This window comes from Monodon monoceros, unplaced genomic scaffold (genome assembly GCF_005190385.1).
Source record: "Monodon monoceros isolate NGI ecotype Baffin Bay Population unplaced genomic scaffold, NGI_Narwhal_1 Super_Scaffold_16, whole genome shotgun sequence".
Taxonomy (NCBI): domain Eukaryota; kingdom Metazoa; phylum Chordata; class Mammalia; order Artiodactyla; family Monodontidae; genus Monodon; species Monodon monoceros.
Genome location: NW_021703772.1, coordinates 92,157,007 through 92,181,662, shown reverse-complemented (window position 1 = coordinate 92,181,662; position 24,656 = coordinate 92,157,007). Strand labels below are relative to the sequence as shown.

Here is a 24,656-nt window from a genome sequence, read left to right as displayed (position 1 = left end):
CATGGGCTGGCATGATTGCAGGAAGAAATTGAGATATCTGAGCAGAAGTAATTGTACACCTGTACTGTTGGCAACGCTGTGTCATAACGACTTCTGCAGTTGGCAAGTTTCATGAATTTCAAGTTAGCCAATTAATTTGGCTTCTAGTGTAGAGAAAAATGAACCCGCAATCTAAGCTTTTCGTTATAGAAAGAGGAAGAAAAAGCTTATTTTTCTAGATTCTTTTGTATATGTTTCAAATAGCACAGTTGTGTTATATTGTTAACTGAAGCTTGTTTCACCTTCAAAAGATTTTTTTTTTGTCTCTGCCTTAGAATTACACTAAATCGAATAAAGTATTGATTATATAATTTTGGGTGTTACCAGAGTGGAGAGAGAACTCATTTGAGATTTTATGTATGTGTGTGTGTGTGTGTGTGTGTGTGTGTGTGTGTGTGCAATTTAAAATAAATCATTGAATTTACATCTTTTTCAAATTGTTAAGAAGAAAGACCTGAGCTAATAACAGCATTGAATAGAGAACCATTTTCACACCTTTAAATACAAAAGCAATGAGAACTGTCTCAAAAAATGTGCCGTCTGAGTTGTTCTAAGGGATAAATATGGGCTGTTTGTGTGAAGCATATGCGTTTGACTGTGACATGGCCTGGAATTTGTGTAATGAAAGTTAAAGAATGCTTCTTGTCATCTTCGTCCTACTGGTTTGTTTGACACGTCCCTGCTATACTTCCTGTCCCCCGTCTGCCGCTAATGCTGAAAGAGAAAATGTAACCAAGTCTCTCAAGTCCTTGTAGACGTCAGCAGGACGTAACTAAATAATTACATATTTATCTCAGCCCAGGTTAACCCTGTAGCAGATATGAATTAATTAAATATCATGTGTCTCACTTCACATTTATTGACCATTTTACGTTTTTCAGATGCCAAGTCATCTATTCTTCAGTGTTCTCTATAGTTATCAAATATTTCTCATAATAGATTTGAATATTTTTGAACCTGCACTCAGAGCCGCTATGAAACTGTGATGTCAAAGGCTATAATGTAGATAATTTCAAGAGAATTTTCCACGATAAAAATGTAAATTTTACTCAAATCCATATTGTACAAAACATTTTCTTCCTAGCTGTGTAGATGAGAAGCAAATTAATCTTAGTGTCCTCTTAGTTTTGAAGGTATTACATTTAAATCTTATAAGGGTAACTTAAAAAATTTTTCTATGTCACATCATTGCATATGACTGATAGTGAAAATTTGCACGCAGACAGACATTCCTGAGTGTGAATGTGTAGGCTGTCTCAGTTCTAAGATGGTAAACATTCCTGTTATAAAAAGGGGCAGTAGTGAAAGAAGCTGTAGTTGTCAGACATATGTCACTTTGAGGGAAAGTCACTTTTTGGGCAGCGTAAATTAGGTTTGAGAAAATTTAGATGACTAAAAGGTATACTAATTATCACAGGAATGTTTAAATTACACTATGAAGCATTTCAGCAATTAAGTTTCCTGTGGATTTGAATCACAGTAACATCCAAAAAAGACAGATGCCCGCATAATGGAGAAATGGAAGCAGTGGCTCTCTAGCAAAGATTAGTGATGCCTCATTTAATATGTTTCTATATCAGAGAATAAACAGCTCATGAAAAAAATACAAGGTGATGGAAGATGGCTCGTAAAATTTGCATCAGTGAGAGAGAAATGAAGTCTATAGCCCGGTCAGACCTTGAATTCTAAACTCAGACCATTAATTGTTGCAGAGGTACAACCTAGTTAGATAAGAATTACAAAGACACTCCTGCCATTTTGGTGGTAACATAAAAGAGCAGGAATTAAGGCAAACACTGCAGTAATGTTTCTATAGGGATCATATTGCCAATGAAAAAGTTGGACAAAGAACTCTATATGTTGAATTCATGAGGCCAGAAGTCTTTTTATTTAACTGTGAATCACCTAAATGCCACCTTAAATCCAGGTCAATTGATGTTCTCACTAGTTCTTTAAATATCTATGAAACAAATATCCATTGTAAAATATGGAGTGATATGTGGGCTACTTTTCTGAGCATAACTGATGTTAGTTGGCTTGGTTTCAGCAGTAATTACTTGGAGGATTCAGCTATCCAGGTAAGTTTTATATGATGTCAAGTCTATGAGGCTTAATGGTTTCCTCTTTAATCCATTCTATTAGCAAAGGCATGAATAAGTATTGTATTATCAGAAAAAGACTGTATCCTAGATTGGACTGGATCAGGAAAATACCCTTTGGCCAAAATTTCTATTTGCAACCCAGAGTGGAAAGCCCTTTCTAAGTTCTCTACCCTTTGCAGGGCACTGTTAAATGATGTCATGATAGAGGAGTGGGTAGAAATGCGTCTTAATGAGAATGTCCATTTGACAGTGAGTTGAACATGTAGAAACGCATTATTTTAAGAAACCCATTTTGGAAAAAAAAAAGTTAAATAAAAAGTAAGATGGAAATCAACTTTAAGGGAAAACTATGGAACAAATTACTCAGCCCTTAGGGCACATTGCATCTTTAGATGTCAATTTGTAAAATGTCTCTGTTAGCAGTTAATAAAACTGAATTTATGACCTATGGGAGAGTCAAAAGCGCTTGGTGTATTGCTTTAGTTCATCAGATGAAGTATGATCTCTTGGCATAAGATTAAATTTGAGTATACACTTTTGTTTGATGTGGTTGCTTTCTGTGTGTGTGTGTGTGTGTGTATGTGTGTGTGTCTGTTCAAAGTAAAAAGATAGAACTCAAATTTTCTACAAAAGCTTATCTTATACAATTTGTAGAACATTTTGTTTCACTTAAATGAGGGGTGCCATAGTAAAGATATTGTTTGTTTGTGAAGGTAATAGTGATAGTTCATACCTTCCATTGCGGAGCACAGGCTCCGGACGCACAGGCTCAGTGGCCACGGCTCACGGGCCCAGCCGCTCCACGGCATGTGGGATCTTCCCGGACCGGGGCACGAACCCGTGTCCCCTGCATCGGCAGGCGGACTCTCAACCACTGCGCCACCAGGGAAGCTCCACCTTACACCTCTTTTTAACCACTGGAGATATAAGTGACCTTAAAGTGGTCTCCTTTCATTCATTTTTGAACTAAGTCCTTTGTTCCACATTCATGTGCAAACTACAGTGTAATTTCTGTTATTTGAAACATCAGTGTGGTCTGCTCTTAAAGGTTGCCATTAAAATGCTTCTGACAGTCTCTAAACCTGAAATGCCACATGGGGCTTTTTTCTTCTGCAGACAGTGAAGGATCAGAATAAGTTAAAAATCATTGGGAGTAACTTCCTTAAGATTTGATGTGATATCTGGCACCAGAATTTAAGACCCAGATTAATTATGACATAGGAACAATGTTGAGTATCTGAGAGCAAGGGTAGAGAGCCACGATTTCCTCTTGTGACTCTCAGGACTGTGGATATAGGTACTGCTTCTCTGGTGCTTCTCAGGCATCTTAGGTATTGTCTGTTATGGGGCTTAGCGTGTTGGGTTGGCATTATTTGCATGCCTTGAGTCCTTGAGTGTGGGGATTCTTTCTTTGGATCTTTAAGGTCTACATCAGGGTTTCTCAAGCTTGGTACTGTTGACACTTTGATCCAGACCACTCGTTGATGCAGAGCTGTTCCATGCATTGTAGATTGTTTAGCGCCATATCTGGCCTCTATTGACTAGGTGCCAGCACACCCCGCCTACCAGTCATGACAATCAAAAATGTCTCTAGGGCTTCCCTGGTGGCACAGCGGTTGGGAGTCCGCCTGCCGATGCAGGGAACGCGGGTTCGTGCCCCGGTCCGGGAAGATCCCGCATGTCGCGGAGCGGCTGGGCCCGTGAGCCGTGGCCGCTGGGCCTGCGCATCCAGAGCCTGTCCCGCGCGGCGAGAGAGGCCGCAGCAGTGAGAGGCCCACGTACCACAAAAAAAAAAAAAAACAAAAAAAAAGTCTCCAGATGAGGACCAGCTCATGGCACATGAGCCGGACCATGGTTGACATTTAGTAAATATTTTCTGAAGCAGTAAGTGCAATTATTGACACATCATTGAGCGGTAACATCTCTACCGGTGAATACAGAAGTTTGTTCTGGGTTTGAATGGCTCCGAAAATATTATTTAGTCATGTCAGAGTGGAAAGGCAGCTCCAATTTTCCAACCAATTCTGTTATCTAACTCTCAGTAAATTTGGGTGACTTTCCCTATTGTCCCCCACTGCCCTCCCATTCCCTCAAGTCTCTGCTTGAGGACTTACAGCTGTGCAATGCCGGCAGACTGCTGACAGCGAGTCATGTCGCTGTGTAGACATCTCCAGCTCATTTTGACTTGAGAAGTGGTGGAATACATTACAATCAGATACAGAGCCATGCATACACACCCTCACAGCCAGCAGAGGTGGAAGAAACTAGATATTGGCAGAGCGAAGATAACGCTCCTACTTCAGTTATAGTAACACTGTATGAATCTTCATATCTAAGGGGTCAGTATATAGTTATGAGAATCTCATCTTCACCTTTCAACTACATGACTTGGGATAATTCTGCTGAGTTCTCTGACCTGCTGTTCTCTCACTGATAAAATTAAAAGAACAGTAGGATCTACCTCCTCTGACCCTGTTTTGGGTCTCTGCTATGCGATTCCCTCTTACTCTCAACATTCCATATTGGAATACTCATCGCTTGGTTATAATTATTTTTTCCTTTGCTTGCACTCTTGCTGGCCTGTAAGGTATGTAAGGGGTGAGCTCATATCTCTCTCATTCACCAGAGTTTGGGTCACAATGCCAGTGCATGTTTTTCCTGAAATAAAGGCATGAAAGTGCTTTGTAATAGCGTAAGCTGTAGAAATGTTAGTAGTCGTCATTTATTCATTCAGTAGATGTTTAATGAGCACCTGCTTTTCAAAGCCAAGTTGGGGCACTCTCTAGATCCAGAAATACATATAGCAGGGAGTAGATGAAAGTGCCTACCTTCATGGAGCTTGCATTCTAGTGGGTCATGCAGCCAATAAGAACTGAAACCTCTGTTAATCATCTCTCTACTTACCTGCCTAACTGCTTACCTACCTCCCTAACTTCTGATAGTTGTAAATGGGTAAGTGCTATGAAAAAAAATATAGCAAGGTGAGATGAGAGCGATGGGGGGAACTGTTTTATAGAGAGTGGCAAAGGAAGGCTTCTCAGGAAATAATTAACCTTGTAATTTTTATCATTATCATAATTAATATTATCATCAAGGGGATGCTATTAGCCTTTCATTGGGAGAACTTGTACTTTGATTCATCTTCCTAATAGTGATGCTGAAATATTCATGTTCTCTGACCTGGTTCCCCCTGAGACCAACAGTAGGAAATGGGGTTGGGGGTAGATCTTACCACCTTGAAATGGAGATTTTGAGCATGGAGTGAATCAAACTTGTGGCCTTCATCAGACAGTCTGCCTAGGAGGCCCTCTATAAGGAAGCTTTAGCTCTAAATTTAGAAGTAAATTTATATACTATTTGTTTCCTAACCACCGCCCCCGCCCCCCCCCCACCATTATTTTTCTCTCTGTTGGTATAAAGAAGGCAACTTCAGTGAGCCACTTCAAATCCTTTTTAATCTCTTCTTCTAGCAAGGTTTCTCAACCTTGGCACTCTTGACATTTGGAGCCAGACAATTCTTTGCTGTGGGTGGCTGTTGGGTATATTCTAGGATGTTCAGCAGTATCTCTGACCTGTACCCACTAGAGCCCTCTCTCTAGTTGTAACAATTGAAAATGTCTGTGGACATTGCCAAGTGTCCCCTGAGGAACAGAGTCAGCCCCAGCTGAAAACTGCTCCATTTTAGGAACCTTCTCAGTCTTTCCAACTGTTGTATATAGGAGGCACTGTATATAGGAGGCACTATATACAACAGCTGGAGGCACTATATACAAGGGCTTTTGCTGCCCCACTCGTGTTTGCTTGTGCAGCACCACAGGCTCCTTTCTCTTCTCCCATCATTTGAATCCTGCCCATCCTTTAAGACTCAGCTAGAACTTGACCTCCTGCATAAAGCCTCCTCTATGCACCGTAGCCTGTTCCCCCTCTTCTACTTCCAAATTCCTATTCTGAAGCTTGTCTATTTGATCATTCCCATCTTCATCCATTAGCTGAGCCCACTGTTGTTTACTGAGAGGTTTACATCTTTTAATCTCAACTAGATTATGAATTCTTTGAAAGGACCATGCCTTAGTCACCTGTGCGTCTTCATGAGCATGTAGAAAAAACCTCCACCAACAACCCCATCTTTAACCTGGGGAAGTGATAGATAACATCACTGGTATTGTCTTTATAACAATCAAGCATTTTGGAAAGTTCTTTTTTGTAAAACTAACATCTAATGCCAGTGGAGGTTCAGTAACTGATACTGGAGGGACTGAGCTTATAGAACTACTTGTTCTGAAGGAAGATGTTAACCCAGGGTGATCTAGAGTTTGGAGAGTCAGACACTGTAAGTAATGGTCTTCCACCTCAGCAGCAAGGCTCCACCTAATTTAGCTCTTTATGCAAAAGATGGTTACGTAACCATTTGGGACCCTGAAGTAGATCATTATTGGTAACAAGGTAATAAGGTCCTTTGAGGGGAATATATGGAAAGGGTCATCCATTCAGGTAAATCGCGCATGTGTCTTTCCAGAGTTGATGGTTTGGATTAACTTTTGAAGGGGAGGTGCATAGATGTCACTGGAAGAAAAGCCTGCACATTCAATTCTTTCTCTGTCTGAACACAACTTGTTATTCAGAGGGTATCAGTTTGTTCAGTAAATTCAGTACTCATGTGGCATTCAGGTAATTATTGAACGTTGGCAAACCAAGTTCAAGGTCTCTGTAATGACATTTGAGAAGTGTAGGACAACCATGGCTTTCTAACGTCACCTGCTGGCACTCCTTATGTGTTTCTTCCACTTACGTCGTGATTGATAGCCATCCCTCTGCTTTCAGGTGTACATTTCACAGACTGTGTAGGGATTTCTGAGACACAGCCCTATCTCAGACTTCTCATAAATAAATTCTTTTAAAGTGTCAAGTGAACCGTATTATTTCCAAATATAACAACTGGATATAAACTGTCTGTGGTCTAGACTTACCTGTGAAATGCCCACGTGGTGAAGGAGGCCATACCCACTCAGATTCATTTTAGCCGTTCAGGATCCTTCTGTATAAAACAAATATTTACTAAATTCATTGTGAGGGTACAGTAAGGGGCTAGGTTATAACATACGGATTATTTTATGTGCTAGCTGATCCACATGGAACAATTAAATAAATCCTAACCACAACCTTTCGTGAGGTTTCCCTTTAGAGGATCCGCCTTTGGGGTACTTGTCGTTTCACAGAACCTTCTTTAAGATCTTTCCCCAGCCCGACTCTCCACCTCCCTCTGAGAGGGCTCTGGGGGCCAGGCTGGTGTGTGTGTGACTTGCTGCCCCTAGGACAGAGCTGGGCACTCAGGTGCTCTCCTGGGAGTTAGAAATTACGATTCACAGAAACTAGTCAGCCTCTTCTAGTAACTAAATGTTAACCCGGGGGTCATGGGGAGCCACAGTTCATCAGGTTCCTGTTGGGGAAGCAGAGGATGTAGAGGAGAAAGTAAAGCAGTGGTCAGGAATCAGAGCCTTTGGAAGAGTAATTGCTTCCCACCAGCTTTCTGGTTCCTGCTTCCCTTCCCTGGGGAGACCTGTCTTGCATGTCCTGCCAGCAGGTTCCATGTCATCATCCTCATTCTGAAAACAGTCATCTTCTTTTGCTTGGGCTGGTTGACTGGGTTTCTGCCAGCCACAGAGCCTTGAAAGAAATTATTTCCTCTGTTTTCCTAATGAGAAAAGTGAAGCTCAAAGAACCTAGTAACTCACCCAGAGCCGTGCAGCTCGGATGTGGCTGAGTCGGGATTCAAGCCCTGTGCTCAGTATTCACGTGTCACTGCATCTACTTTCGTGGTCCTGGTTTCCATTAGCACAGGTTAGTGTGGCTGTAAATAATTCTGCAGGATAGATGTGCTGTGAGTGGTCTTGGGATCGGACCGTTGAGTGACGGTGGTCCTTACTGTGGTGCTGCTGTGCCTGCGTCCAGCTGGACCCTTTGCTTAGGATATGTCTCCACTCCTGCAGGCCAGGATTGACAGCTGTCTTTGCTGTTTTTCCACAACAGCTTAGAGCCATGCCTGCTTACTTAAAGCCAGTCATTCCCTCAGCTTAGGGTTTTCAAGGATTTTCAGCCCTGGAGCACTTTTATTTGGTCCATAAAAATGTAAACGGCTTTCTTAGTCTGCTCAGGCTGCTGTAACAAAATACCCATAGACTGGGTGGCTTAAACAACAGGCATTTATTCCTTACAGCTCTGGAGGCTGGGAAGTCTGAGATCAAGGAGCCAGTGTGTTTGAGTTCTGGTGAGGGCCAGCTTCCTGGATGGCGAATGGCTGCCTTCTGGCTATATCCTCACATGGCAAGGGGGGATGGGGGGTGTGGGGAAAGGGTGAGAGAGACAGAGCCAGAGAGAGGGAGAGGGAGAGAGAGAATGCTCACTAGTCTCTTCCTTTAAGGGCACTAATCCCATCATGAAGTCCCCATCCTTATGACCTCATCTAACCCTAATTCCCTCCCCAAATCCCTCTTCCTAATATTATCACATTGAGGATTTGGGTTTCAACATAGGAATTTTAGGGAGGTCACAAACATTCAGTTCATATCAGTACCCTGGACTGGAAATGTTCTCTATCCAGTAAGGGAGAGTATATTCCCTAATTAATTTCCATTTAACGCTCTCATTAATTTACAGGAAAACATACCACACAAATACTTATACACTGCCACCACATCCAGCTCTTTAATGCTCTGCCCAGGCTTCTCTGGTCCTCCTTTACTGCTCCCCGTCCAGGCTGCTTAGCATCTGCCTCTCCCTCATCTGGTGCCTCAGGGCTTTACCTGATTTTCATGGTCATGACAACAAGGGCTGCCCTGACCCAACCGGGACCTGCCCTGGTCAGTTCATCACAGTCATTCAGAGAGGTTGGCCCCCCATGATCAGACCTCTGCCTCCCTCAGACCTCATCTCAAGCCATTTCCTCCTTGCTTTCCGTGCTGTAGTCTCACTAGATATCTTCTATTTTCCTTACCTACATCATGCTCTTACTTCTTGTCTCTGGAGCTTTGACCACACCGTTCTCTCAGCCTGGAGCACTTCACCTGCCTAACCCCTCACATTTCCAGGCTCAGTGTTATCTGCACTCCCTCAGAGAGGCCTTTTCTGACTCCTGGGCTTGATTCTGTTCCCTTGAATCCACTTTTATCTTCTACTTCGTCTATCATATCACCACTGCTTATTAGAATTACTTTTAAAGTATCTGTTTCCCTTATTAAACTATGAACTCCCGCGGGCAGTGACCATATCTCTTGCTCACTCCTGTATACCCAGCATCTATCACAGATAGGAGTACAGCGTCATAATGATGATAACTGAAGTAGAGGATGTCAGTCTCATTCTAAGAACCAGGTATCCAAGAAATGTGGCCTTTATTTATTGCTACGAGTCAACATATTTTTTAACTCTGAGTTACTCTGGTGGACTGTTAGGAAATTCAACTTGGTTAGACTTGGTTGTGCCATAACATTGGACATTTTCTAGTTATCCCTTATCTCTCATGTGTCCACAGAGGTTACTGCTGAGACATCCATTGTTTCTGCAGCTTTCTGGTACTTTAGTGTCTTGAATGGCACTGGAAATCATTGGTGAGGATGGATACCTCAAGGCCTTCCCAGCCACCTCCCTTGACATCCCATATTTCATGTGAAATTCCATATGAACTTCATTCTTCCTTTGTCATGCCACATTTCATTCCTTGAAGGTAATTTTTGCCTCCCTGGGTACAGTCAGTGTCATAAGAGCTGAGCCCTTATTATTCTAGAATCCAAGCCCTCTCTTGTACCATTACTCGTACTTTAAAGTTTCTTTCTAATTTCAGGAAACCTGTCTTTGCCTCCTGCTTCTCTGACTCTTTATCTCTTCCCTAACACCAGCCACTCTCTTTTTCTTTCCAAAGTAGACTTCGGTGTCCTATAAAGTTCAGAATCTAAACTAGTAGCACAACGATCAGTTCCCCTTCCCTTGAGATCAGGGAGGGCTTAATCATCAAAACCGCCTGGCAAGTGAAGAGAAGTGGAAATATTTGTGTTCCTTTCTTCTAGCACAGTAGTGAATGGTAAAACAAAGGAATTAAATGTGCGTAATAAAGGAGCCCAAGTGTTCATATTCTGCTACTGTAGCGTTTGTTGAATGCTTACTACGTGTCAGACACTCTGCTAAATGCTTTACGTAGAAAATCACATGTCATCCTCACAAGAATGCTTTGAGGTAGGCAATAATCTCATATGTGAGGATACAGGCTCAGAAAGGTTAAGTCATGTCCTAAAGTCACTGAAGAGGAGAGCTTTCCTAACCACCTAATAATAAAAATGAATTTTTACCAGCAGCTTTTTGCAAGCAGGTAGCCCTATTTTTATTTTCTAAAGAATAACAACAAATATGAGAGTTTCAGGGTATAGAAGAATATAGTATCCAGGAGACTTTGGGAGACATTTTTGACAGATGTCACCATCTCTCTCGAACTACACCTTTTAGAGAGCTTCAATTTTGACCTCTTTTTGGAATGATGGTGCATATACTCTTACCCACCTCCATGCTAAGTTGGACAAACATTGACATCTGAGTGTGAAACGCTGTCACTAGTCCACCCACCTTTCTGGGAAAACTGATCTGCGAGGCTCCTGGCAGGGAGAATGGCCGTAGTTATTTCTCTCTTTATATCTGTTGATTCTCATGGGAATCACCAAGGTTTATTTCCTTAAGACAACTCTCTGTACTTACACAAGGAGACATCCTCTGAGAATATTAAGTGGTATATGAAGAGTGTCTAGACATGTTAATGTACCTTCATGTCGTCCTGCCGTGTGAATTAGACCACAGTTCTATAGACAGGCTTCTTAAATCGGAAACCACTGGTGTTTCGTATCAGCCTCTGTATTAATCAAAGACAGAGTGTAAATACTTTTGCATTTGCTCCTAAATCTTGAGATTGATATGAAAGATAGTGCCTGTTTACTGTCCTTTCCCCAAGATGCTTGGGGCCAGATGTTTTTCAAAATGCAGATGTTTTGAAAATGTAATAGAGTGCATGTACACTTCATGTTACAATCCCCTCACCCAGTGCACTGTCCCAACCAACCAGAGTGACGTTTCCACAGCAGAATATGACTGTTCACTTCAGGTGGCACTTTCCATCAGATTCTACTGCCAAATCCGAAGATCAGGTGTGGCCCTCAAATGAGTTGTCAAATCATTTATTTTCACAGCTTTCTGTACTGTTAGCATGTGGATGAGAGATTGTGGACTTGTAGTATGTATCCACCGTTATTAACCAGAGAGAAAACCAAAAAAATGTAATAGTAACTTGAGGCAAAACTGGAGTTGAAAGAGAAGGCTCTGTGTGTTTTCTGCCTGTCTGTCTCTTTTTGTAAGAAAAAATTAATTATTAGCAGGGATGGAACCAATTTGGGGAAGAGCTTAGAAGAGAGAGACATACCTTGGAGAGAACAGGAGGGCCAGGATGGCCAACTCTTATGCAGGAGGGGGAGAGTGTGGGCAAACAGCTGGCTTGTATGATGTGAAGCGAGGCAGGACATGGAGGTCAGCTCTGGTACCCTCGTCCTCCGTTATCACAGGGGCCTGGTGTTATCTCAGTGTTAGAGGGGCAACCTTTGGGCTGGAAGGGGCAGATGCTGATGTGTGAGTCAGACTGTCAAGTGGAAGAGCAAAGCAGAGGAGGCAGTTGAAGTGTAGATTCCTGGTTCTCCAAATTTTGACTTCAGGGCATCCCTTATGTTCTGTCAATTGTACAGACCTTATTAGTCCCTCAGGTGCTGTGGGCCCTTCTCCACTCGGTGCAATACGACGTCTTACCCCATAAGACGCTTCTGCGGCTTTTTCACTTCTAGTTTGAAAAGCTGCAGAAAACCATTTTTAACTTCTAAATATCTCATCAGAAAGGTATATCCCATTCCTTTTTCTTTAAATCCTGAGAAGTGGATTAAAAATTAATGCTGCATTTTAGCTTGCACCGTTATAAATATATTTCCAAAGTTTCTGGTGTATGAGACTCAACAAGAGAAATTATTAACATCTATGAGGCCGAAGAGATTTTCTGTCTTCATTTCATGCTAACTTTCTTTGGAGTAGATTCTCCCCTTTCTTCAGTCAAGAACTCTGATCTTTTTCAACATCTTTAGATGTAGATCTCTGTTGCTGTGCATTGAGAAAGTGAGTCTTCAGAGTTCTCTCTTTTTTTAAAAAAACAGCAATCTGTCCTTAAACTGTAAGGAAAATGCATTATAAATGCATTTTATTTCACTTTAGGATAAAATATTATTAAATTCAAATTATAGCACGCAGATAAAATTTTAAGCTTTGGAAAAATTTCAAAAAATATTTTAAAATATTGTATACTTACCTCTTACTGTGTTTCCATGTAGGCAGAAGAACATTTTTAAGATTTCCAAACAATGATTTATTGGTAGGTAATGAGGTTACAAAGATGATAGCAGGTAGAACCAAAGAAACGTCAAAAGAGCACAGTAGTAGTACTGAAAACAAGCTGAGTTCATCTCTGGAAAGGTATATAGCTATACTCTAAACATTGAAAAATTTTGGAAACACACAAGGATGCATAAGCACTCATTTATGCTCTCAGGGTGGGTGATGCTGTCATCAAACAAAATATAGCTTCTAGAAGACTCCATTGTATACTTAAAAGTGCAGGTTACAAAGTTGCAGGGAATTCATGGATAAGCAAGAGGCTTAGCGTATAGAGCAAGAAAGCAAATAAAATAGTATTTATTATTTTAGTAAGCTCAAACATGTACTATTTGGATAAGTGAGATGGCTCAATATTTACCATTATTGCTAAATAAGGCAATAATTAGTATTAAAAATTAACATAACATAAATTAACATAAGTATGATGTTATTGTTATCTGACTTCCCATTTATTCTTTCCAATTTTTTTTTTTTCTATTCGATTCTCTTTTTGCTTGTCCTGTTTGTGAATTATTGACAGTTTTCTCTTATTGTGTACAATACTGAATGCAGGCTCTTTTCTCTGCAAACTTACTGCTTTTTCTGTTCCCAGTACTTTGCCTTCCCATAACCTCAGTGGACTAAAGATTTTAGTCACAAGCTCTATTCTTCTTTCTACTTCTGCCCTGTCCCTACCCCCCTCCAGCAAGCCGCTAAATACTTTAATAATTTTTATGAAATAACTCTCAAATATATTCTCATTACAGTTTCAATTCCCTCATTGTATCCCCCATCTAACACCTTTCAGTCCATCCTCCAGCCACCCCCAGTGTGACATCTTCTCCAGGGAGCCATTCCCGACACTTGTCACCTCCTGCCATTCTAACCAGTGCCCAATCCTCTGTGCTGCGTATCATCCTGCCCACACCTCTGTCCAGGAGTTACCCTGTTTTTCTCTAATTGTTGATTCATTTGTTTCTTTCCACCACTGAACTGAAAACTCTTCTTTATGTCTCCAATTTCAGCACAATACTTGGTACTCGATATATACTTAATGAATAAATGAAAGGGATGCCTATGTGTTCTGATCACCTTCTGATGAAAAATCCTTTTCTGTGGCTTTGTTACCCACAGAATACCTTGCAGCTCCTGTGTGTGACAAAGCAAGCCTTTATAACCTGTCCTTGACAGTGTTTCTAGCATGCTGCTGAATTATTTTGCAACCCTCTGTGGACTTTTCTAATTCTTTGCCTTTGCACATGCATTTTCTCGTTGTAGACTATATTGCCCTGCATCTTCCCACCCCCATGCCATGCGTTTGGCCAGGTCCTTTCCACCTGGTAAACTTTCATACATCTTGCAAACCCGCCATAAATGACATCATTCTGTGAAGCCTTATAATTCTTTGTACGTTTCTTCACCAAATGCACTTATATGATTGTATTATGAACATCATTAATTTATTATTTGTTGTGTCCTTAGAGCCTAGCTCAGGGCCTGGCGTCTATCAGATGCTCTGTAAATATGGTCTGATTAAATGACTCTGTCCTGAGTTAACGGAATAGTACAGAGATAAAAGTATAGGTTTTTGGAGACAGAAAAACAGATGTAGATTGAATACTCGTTCTGATTGTCACGTGCTGTGTGACCTTAGGCTAGCTACTTAATAGCTCACATCCTCAGTTTACCTGTCTGGAAAATGGTAATAATTCACACACAGTAAGCGTATGAGGATTAAGTTAGGGAGTATGAAATTGTCAGCCGCAGAACTGGGAACAGATAGTTGCCCAAGGAAATGCTGCTGTTATTATTAGCAATGGAAATCTTGCAGAAGGCAAGATCATTTACAGTGAGGTTGTATTTCTAGGAGGTGTGGTTTTACCTGGACTTTAAGGGAGGACTGAGACCCTAATAAAAGTAAATGGGTTAAAAAAAAAAAAGTAAATGGGATTTATGTCAAGTCTTAACTTGAAAAGATACATGCACTTCAACCTTCATAGCAGCACTCTTCACAATGACCAAGACATGGAAGTAACCTAAGTGTCCATCGATGGATGAATGAATAACAATGTGGTATATTTATACAATGGAATATTACTCAGCCATAGAAAAGAATGAAATAATGCCATTTGCAGCAACATGGATGGAACTAGAGATTATGATACTAAGTAAATCAGACAGAGAAAGGCAAATATCATGTATCACTTACATGTGGAATCTAAAAAAAGATACAACTGAACTCATTTACAAAATAGCAGTAGACTCACAGACACAAAAAACAAACTTATGGTTACCAAAGGGGAAAGGGCGGGGAGGGATAAAATAGGAGTTTGGGGTTAACATATACACACTACTGTATATAAAATAGATAACCAACAAGGACTTACCGTATAGCACAGGGAACTCCACTCAATGTTTTGTAATAACCTATAAGGGAAAAGCATCTGAAAAAGAATAGATTTATACATGTGTGTGTGTGTGTGTATATATATATATATATATATATATGAATTACTTTGCTGTATATCTGAAACTAACACAACATTGTAAATCGTAAATCAGCTATACTTCAATTTAAAAAAAATAAAGACAAAAAAAAATTTTTTTTTTAGTAAAGGGAACTGGTGTAGACAGAGGGACAGCCTGAGCAGAGCTATAGGGGTCAACCAGGCGGGATTCTGAAGGAAGGAAGCAAGTTAAACCAACATGAGTGGAGGGTGGAGGCACATAAAGCGAGCAGGCAGAAAGGTCCAGATGGTGGGGGATCTTGCTCAATAGAATGAGGGTCTGTTGACTTCTTTCCGGAACTGGTCAGCTGCTGCAGTCCCTTTGGACCATTGTTCCTGGTGATTTCCTCGCAGTGTGGTCTGTTACTGTCCATTTAAAAGGCACTTACGGCACCCAAGGCCCCACCATTGGGAACACACATAAGCAGAAGAGCACATGAAGCTGTGCCAGGCTCCCCATTATTTCCTGGAGAATCTAACCACAGTGGTCACCAAGGAGAGCAGAGCCCCTGAACCCTGCACATCCCTCTCTAGCGGTCCATTAACAGAGACCATCCCCCCCCCACCCCCCCGTTTCCCATGGTCCTTCTGCGTGGTGGGCAGCCAGTGCTTGGAGGAGTCACAATTACATTTCATCTTCCAATGTCATCTGTCAGCTTGTCAAAGACAGGGACCTTCTGAGCTGAGTGTCAGCTTCTTGTAAACATGTGTCATCAGTGCTCATCATGCTAAACTCCATTGTTGATGCAGAAATAGGGGTTGGTGGGGAAAGCTGTAATCTAAAATATTCACTTTTATTTATCTTATTCATGTTTTTCAAACATGTGAGTTTAAGGAGGAAAGGCACATCTTGTCTAGGAGACAACATCCTGTTAGCTGGCTGAGGAGCTGTCTAGAGAACAATGCCTCTCTATAAGCAGTTTGTCACACTGGTTAGTTTTTTAATACCATGGAGGTTTCATTACCTCTTTTGGAACTGCAGAGTATTTAGAGCAGAAATGTGTGTTTCTTTGCAGGAAGCGTGCTTTCTGGGAGTAGTATTGTGTGGCCATTTTCCTCTCTAATGCCTCAAATTTGGCTCTGTTTTTAGCCATTCTAGCCCCAAAAGAGGATCTAGAGTCACTCTGTGTAATACTTTGGCCACTAGCGACACGTGTGGCTATTGTGTACTTGAAGTGTGGCAAGAGTGACTAAAGATTGAATTTTTTTAAGTTTAATTAATTTTTAAAATTAAAAAAATGATATTTGAGTTGTTGAAATATTTTCAGTTATTGCAGAGCCTCGGTTATGTGACTCTACTTTTATTAAAATTAAACTTTTTATTTTGTAGATTTACATGCAAGTGTAAGAAATAGGACAGGGAAATCCCGTCTCCTTTACCCAGTTTCTCCAGTGATAACATCTTGCAAAATTGTAGCACCGGATCCATAAGCAGGATATTGACAATGATGTAGATTCAGAGCACCTCCATCACCACAGGGGTCCCTCATGTGCCCTTTTATACTTTTCTAGTCGCACCCACATCTCTCCGCACCTCCCACAGCCCTGACCCTGGCAACCACTAATCTGTTCTTCATTTCTATAATTTTGTCATTCCAAGAATGCTGTAGAAATGGAATCATATACTAAGCATCTTTTCGAGCCTGGGTTCTTTCACTTAATTCATTTGAGAGTTACCCATATTGTTCCATGTTTCAATAGCTAGCTCCTTTTTATTGCTAAGTAATAGTTCATGGTTTGGTTGCGTCACTGTTTGCATAACCACTGACCTGCTGAAAGACATCTGCGGTTTTTTCAGTTTCAGGCTATTATGACTAAAGCTATCACAAACATTTGCATACTGGTTTTTGTGTGAACATGTTTTTATTTAACTGGGATAAATACCCAGGAGTGCAAGGCCATATCGTGGTGTAGGTGCATGTTAGTTTTATAAGAAATTTCCAAATTGTTTTCAGGGTCACCGTACCATTTTGCATTTCTACCAGCATTGTATGAGTGAGCCAGTTTCTCTGCATCTTGGCCAGCATTTAGTGTTGTCACCATTTTTTGTTTTATCCATTCTGCTAGGTGTGTAGTGTGAATCTACTTTTTCAACTGTAAATTTTATGAAATCTCCATAGAGATCAAGTATTTGTAAGGCAAATTGAGCATCCAAAATGAAATGTGCTTAAGTATACAATCCACCCTGAATTTTGTAGACTCACTACTAAAAATAATGTAAAATATCTCAACAGTTTTTTATATTAATAACATGTTGAAACGATTATAGGATACATTGGCTTAGATAAGGTATATTTTTGTAATCGATTTAACCTGTTTCTTTTTTGGAATGTGGCTACTAGAAAATGTAAAATTACGAGGTGGCTTACACCATGTTTTTACTGGACAATGCTGGTCTAGACTAATTGGATCACAGAGCCCACCTGGGCCTCTCGACAGAGGGCCTTGTTTTATTTATTGCAGGAGTCAGCAGACATGTTCTGCGAAAGGCCAGCAGGTAAATACTTTAGACACTGCGTGTCATGAAGTTACATAAGCTTTATGTTCTCAGAGACCACCTGGTGGGAACCAGTGCCATATTGGGAGGGGCCCTTCAGGGTTGGGACTACAGAGAGAACAGCTGTCCCGTGGGACCAAACTCTGGACGAAGTCCAGTAGCTGCCAGAGTTTCCCCCTTCCTTCTGCATCTCTAGTCTTCTACAGGTGCCTGACAGTGGGTAGTCCTGCATCGGGAAGGGAATCTGTGCAATGTGGTACCCCCCAACGCACAGCAGAGCCTGGGAAGTGTGGGGAAGGCACCTCAGAGCAATGCGTTTTCAGTCCGCATATTAAACCTAAATTTAAAGGGAAGTAAGGAGCTTTGAGCTAGCCTGGTAGCCAAGAAGAGCATTTTGTGCAGCCTATCTCCTTCCTCTGCGTGCACTGTTTTTTAGTAGTTTTACTCTTTGATCCCTCAGGGAAGATGGTTAGTCAAGAAAGAATAAGATGAAAGGCCCGGGAACAAAGTCTTCAGATGGAATTACCAGTTCTGTCAGTAAATCATCAGGAGCATGGGAGATGTGATGGCAGTGATGGAATGCGAGCTGGAATTTTTTAAGCTGGAGGCAGTTCTTCCCTCTGGGTAGGAGCCACCCATGTAATATGAGATTGGAAAATAGGAAAACAGAATTTCACTCCAAATCCAACTAATGGACAAGACATTTTCTGTTTTTTCCTCTCTTCCAGTTTTTTTTTTTTTTCCTTCTTCTTTTACTACCTGAAATAAGGTAAAATCTCAATTTTGCTTCAATCTGTTCCTGCGTTCCAAGAACTGGGTTTGAAAGTGTAAAGGCAAAGGTCATTGAGAACATGTTCATTCATCTTTGAAATGACATCCATCCATTGAAAATTCCCTTCTTTTGTCCCCACTGTATCCTGTATGGATGTTTTCCAGACGTCAGTAACATTCACTTATTTGTCTTTGTTTTAAGAGAGAAACTCCTTTCCCTTCTCTCTGTATTTCTGTGTAGGTAGCATTTCCTGAACTCCTGATCTATTGCCTCACTCTCTTCTCAGGACAGACTTTACTGACTGGAGGTGGAGTTGGGGGAATAATCTAAGTATGTGTGGCTCAGGCCCTTCTGGGCTTGTTTCTCATAAAGCATGCATTGACGATGTGTTCCAGGTTCTGTGTTTATGGACTTCCCAACAGTGTCGGCGTGCTTTTGTTCAGAGCTGCCTGTGACAGGGAAGGAAGTGGGGCTCAGAATTAGTAAGGGTACTTAGCTGAGGGTCTAAATTTGTATTCTCTAATCAGCATCATCCTTTATACAAGTGATATTTAGATCTCCATACAGTTGCTCCCTGGATTTTTTTCTCAGTCGATTTCAAATTTAGGAGGAGAAGGGAGATGTGATATATTTATTTAAAACCTCCAAAAGTAAGCAGCCCTCTCTTATTATAATAGGGGTGACCTGAAAGCAAAAAAAAGCATGTATTAGCATACTTGTATTCAAAGTTGATATTTAATACATAACCTGTGTCAGGCACTCTGATAAAAATACACACACAATTTCTAGTTTTCTCATACCTAATCAACTGAATATTCCCTCAATTTTTCACATCTCAGTAAAGAACACCACCATCCACTTAGCTTTTCAGGTCAAAAATATAAGTATCATTGGCTTTTCATTTTTTCTTCATCCATAATATCTGATCTACGGATATTTTCTTCACCCACAATATCCATATTCAAGCTATTTCAGCTCTAGCTTCAAGATACAGCCCAACCTGCTACATCGCACCATCAACACCACCACCCGTTCAGAATCCACCATCCCCCCAGGCCTAGTCCTGCAGTAGCCTCCTGTCGGATCTCATCCTTCCCTCTTGCTTCCCTAAAGCCATTCTCCATGCAGCCGGAAGGATGAACTACATCATTTATGTCATCCTTTAGCTTAAAACCTTCCAAAAGTTTCCTGTTAGACTTAAAATCTATCTAATCTTCTCACCAAGCCAGTAAGACCCAAATACCAGCTAGCCCTGTCTCGCTCCCTTTTCTCTCTATGTGTCTTCCACACTGGCCTCTTTGTTCCTCCTTAAAACTGTAAAATTGGTTTTCACCTTAAAAGTTTTATGTGGTATAATTTTTGCCCCAAATGCTTGTCCCATAGATATTGCCAGACTATTCATTTTTCAACTAAAATGTAACTTCTTCAGAGAGACCTTCTCTAATCTTCGTGTTTCAGTAAGTCGCCCCAACTAATTGGGATATGGTTCTATCTATCACCCTGTTTTGTTTTTTTCCTAGAACGTCACTCTTTGGAATCTTATGTGTGGATGGTGAATTATTTAGGGTAGGCTAAGTGGTAGTAACAAAGAGATCCCCCAATAATATCCTAGTTCTAACACTACAGAAGTTAATTTATTGCTCGCGTAATAGTTGAAGGTTAGTGTTCCTGTTTGGCTGACCATTCTCCTTCCTGTGAGGCTTCAGGGACCCAGATGCCTCTCATCTTGTAGCTCTGCTAATTCTCCCAAGCCTGAAGTCAGCAGAAGGAGAAAATGAGTGTGTGGGAAGCATGCTCACTTCCTAAAATGGTTGGCCCAGAACTGGCCCATATCACTTCTGTTCAGATTATTTTGGTGATAACTAGACACATGGCCTTACCTACTTGCAAGGCTGTGGAGGTGATAACTAGTCACATGGCCTTACCTACTTGCAAGGCGGTGGAGGTGATGACATTGAGTTCCTAACTGGCAAGCTGCTCACCACCAAAAAATATACTACGGAAGGAGAGATGCAGATTTTGTTGGCAATTTGACGTGTCTGCCACATCTGCTCCTCTGAACATAAATTTCTTTGCATGGCCTTTTTGTTTTTTTTCTTTCCACCTAGAGCATAACTCATGTCCTCTCCAAGCCAGACAGCCCAAACCCGCTTTCAGATACTACATCCATCTCAACGTCCAGAATCTCTGAGTCATGCTCAGTTCTTTCCATCAAGTCCTGATATGGTTCCTCATGTTCTGATGACTTAATTGAAAGATGAGCTATTATTCTCCCACCCCTAAATAAATGGTAGAACAGGGACAATATGTGTACACCACAAGTCCCATTCAGTAAAGGGAAGATTGAGAAGCACACAGAGTCAATAGTCCAGAACAATGACAGAATCTTTGGGACGGGGGTTTTGAAGACTCTGCTTTTCCAGTGAAGGAAGTTACCTGGTTAGAACCTAGACTGCATTTAGGAGGAACTCCCTTCTCCATTGTTCTCTGTGGTTCTTTGCTTTGCCTTCTCAGAAGCTCTTCCTTGCTCAGTTTCTTCCCTGGTCACATCCGCAGTGAGCTTTGGGAGTTGGTCTTCCTTAGAGTCGGTGCAATTTTTGCAACTTGCTTCTTGCTCATGGGAGACCTTTGGGAGATCAAGGATTGCTTTAAGGATTTGAGAATCCAAGGCTTTTTAAAGGCCAGACTCATGGTTTCTTTGGCAATAAAGTTCCCTCAAAGCTTATTAGCCTTTAAATCTATTTGCTTTTGATCAGCGTTGTGTGTCTGTTTCCCTATCCATGGTTTTTTTTCCTATACATGCTTTTTAAAACTGCTTTGGTTCTTTGCTTCCTCAAACCCATGCCTCTCACCCTTGGTCTTATGACAGCCTCCTGAAACAATATGTATTCGTTGGAAAGCAATACTCATAATCATATTTTCGTTTCTAGTGGAGTCTATTTGTTTAAATTAGAATTTTTAATAAGCATTTGTCCTCGTTTTTTATTTTCATCTCCTCATATTTATGGTCATTGATCATTTGTCTCTCCATCCCAGCAAGTCCTTTAGTTTCTGTTTACTAAGCACTCACCTTTCCCCTGAGCTTATTAGTTTTTTATAGTACATTGGAAAAAGCAGTAACTATAACCCAATACAAACTAATACTCAGAAGTAACGCTCCTTGGAGCTGTAGGCTAAGTAGATGCTTGGTCAGCCTTCCCAGCTGTTGTAGGCAACAGTGTTCTCAAGTATTTTGTAACTGTGTATTGTGGATCTTCATATTTCTAGCCTATGATATCTGTTCCATGCCACTCAGTGCTTGACCATTAAATCAATGCCGCATATTTAGGTTATTTTCATGGCAGCACCCAAATCAAATCACCACGTTCTATATTCTTTAGGATGGTGCTAGCTGCTTTAACAAACAGACCTCACATTGTAATGCCTTAGCCCATAGGTGGCTATTATCACTCACAGAGCAGTCCAGGATATGTCTTCCTGGTTGGCAAGCATCTTTCCTCCAAGTAGTGATTTAGGAACTCAGGCAGATTCCCTGTGAAAGCTCCTTTATTTCTCAGGATTTCATTATTATTATTGTCTTCATTCAGATCACAGAACAGAGAAGAGAAGTGGGGATTGCACCCCAAACCTGATTCCTTGAAGCCTTTGTTGAAAAGGGACACAAGTCTCTTTAGCTCACATTCAATTGGCAAGAAATAGTCACATGGCCATATCTATATGCAAGAGGAGCTGAGTTTTTTTTTTTTTTTTAAATTATTTATTTATGGCTGTGTTGGGTCTTCGTTTCTGTGCGAGGGCTTTCTCCAGTTGTGGCAAGCGGGGGCCACTCTTCATCCTGGTGCGCGGGCCTCTCACTATTGCGACCTCTCTTGTTGCGGAGCACAGGCTTCAGACACGCAGGCTCAGTAGTTGTGGTTCACGGGCCTAGTTGCTCCGCGGCATGTGGGATCTTCCCAGACCAGGAGCTCGAACCTGTGTCCCCTGCATTGGCAGGCAGATTCCCAACCACTGCGCCACCAGGGAAGCCCAGGAGCTGGGATTTTAATCCTGGCTGAACAGCTGCTTCCCAGTGACAAACCCGTTCTATGAAAGAGGAAATAAATGTTTTGATGGACTTTCAGCCATCTTTGCCACATACATGCCTATGCTTAAGTTTCTGTCTATCTTGATTAAAGTGTAAGCTGTAGAAGCCCAGGGACGTTCTGTTTGTTTATTGGTTTATTGTTTATTCCCAGGATACAGAGCAATGTCTTGATTAGAGTAGGTACTCAATAAATATTTGTAGAAGGAATGACTGTGGTTTACAAATTGGACTCTGGGGTTCATAATCCTGACTCTGGCATTTATCGTCAACTCAAGATAGTTGCTTCAATTTTCCCATCATCAAAGAGTAAAATCATACTGTCTACCTCATAAAGTGAGGGTCAAACTAGATAAGGTATATATATATCACTCAGCATCATTCCCAGCACACAGCAAGCATTTAGTAAGTATTAGGTAATATTAGTATTATTCTTGTTATTATATATGTATACGTCTATCCCAAGTACCATATCTTGAAAATTTGAGGATAACTGGGCAGCATTTCACTAGAATTAAGTATTAAGTAGAATTAAAACAGGGTCCATTATTAAAATGGTTGTTTTGGGACCTAAGCAGGAGTTTGATGTTAAAACAGTTCACTGTTTTGGATTCAAAAATCTCGGGTATTGTATTCTAACCTGAAGCAAGTTGAGAGCCTTCAACAGGAGCATATATTAACCGTACAGTACTTAAATTGTCACGCTGGTAAAATTATATAACCAATGGCACCCATGCATGTGTCACTTTATAGTATTTAGGTAGTCATGCTGATAGAGTTGTATAACAAATGGCAGGGATCCCCGTTATCCTTTAACTGGGTATGGAGGAAATGGCTTGTAGATAAAATTTCATGAGAAATTTAAATTATTGACAAGTTACCCCACAAATCAGCTGCCTTAAGAAAAGATACCGTGTAAAGGGGGACGTGATCATTTTGGTTCCAGAATACTGATATTATATTATCTTCGCCACGCTTTATGCAGCATATTCAGGAAATGAGAAAACATCCAAACCTTCAATTATTCAGTAAATGTTTAACACTTAACATCTACATCCAATCACTGTGCTTGACATTGGGCTTACAGAGATGAGCTAAAGAGGTCTCTAAACCTAGCCTAGAAGGTCAGTAAAACTTGTCGTAATATGGCAAAATCTACATCTCCTGAGGATAGCTCAAAAAGTAAAATTGAGGAAGAATGAATTTTCCCTAGTTACACGACGGCAAAACAGAATCTTCTGATACTTTTGATCTCTCGATCATCCTCCTACAGTCATTATCATGTTCTGTTCCTCTGTGTTATGTGAACCAAGAGGTCCATCAAAATGTTACTTAGTATAAAACAGTTTATTGTGGGATTTCCTGGTGCCCTTAATATGCGAACCTGCATTGCTAATCTCTAAGAGAGGCGGTCTATCACTATGTTGAGATTCCCAAAGATATTCGATCGTGGTATCCTGTTTATGTAGAACTCCTCATGTGCTCCGCTAGTGTGCCATGGAGCACAGACTTGTAGAGACTGATTTATTATAACTTTTAGGCAGCCTGTTGCTGGCTGAAAGATGATATTAGCTAAGGTGGGAAGGGTTGTGCCTTAATTCAACTCACATTGATCAAATATTTGTGCTCTGTATAAGACTGTGCTACACCCCCATGGGGCATATGTTAGCATATGAGAAGCAGATCCTGCCCTTAAGGGTTTACTGTATCAAGGTAACTGTGTGTGTGTGCATGTACGTGTGTGTGTGTGCAGGGTGGCATGAGTATATGCATGTGGAGACGGGTTGGTGGTATAAACACAAATATCTGTATTGTATACAGACCACAATAAATACTCCAGGAGAGGGACATGCAGGATACTTAGAGAAAGGAGATCTCACAGCTTGCTGAAGAGCTTAGGAAAACATATTTTAATATGCATGTGGGTGTTAGGGTCATTCCTTTGGAACTCCTCATCATTAGTATTAGATTAGATATGAAATATTATATTAGGTTTAACCAGCACATGTCAAGAATATGTCATTCAAGATAGCATGGCCTACTGATTAAGAGTCTGGGCTGCGAATCAGAAAGTTGTGTATGTAAATCCGATCTCTGCAATTCAGGAGCTGGGTGACCGTGAAGAGATACTTTAACCTTGCTAGGTCCCAGCTTCCCACATGGGGATGATTGGTGTGTTGTGAACATTCAGTGGTAACATGTTTTAAGCACTTGA

At 41.0% G+C, this 24,656-nt stretch overlaps 2 protein-coding genes across 3 annotated transcripts in view; one reads left to right on the top strand and one right to left on the bottom strand.

The window, feature by feature from the left end:
• Nucleotides 1-24,656, top strand: part of THSD7B (thrombospondin type 1 domain containing 7B) — a 975,661-nt gene that overhangs the window by 327,381 nt on the left and 623,624 nt on the right. The gene's annotated exons all lie outside the window — the stretch shown is intronic.
• Nucleotides 1-24,656, bottom strand: part of LOC114896963 (ferritin-3, chloroplastic-like) — a 119,415-nt gene that overhangs the window by 78,022 nt on the left and 16,737 nt on the right. The window contains 1 exon segment of the mRNA XM_029225575.1: nt 11,973-12,087. Within this exon segment, the coding sequence (XP_029081408.1) occupies nt 11,973-12,087 (115 nt within the window).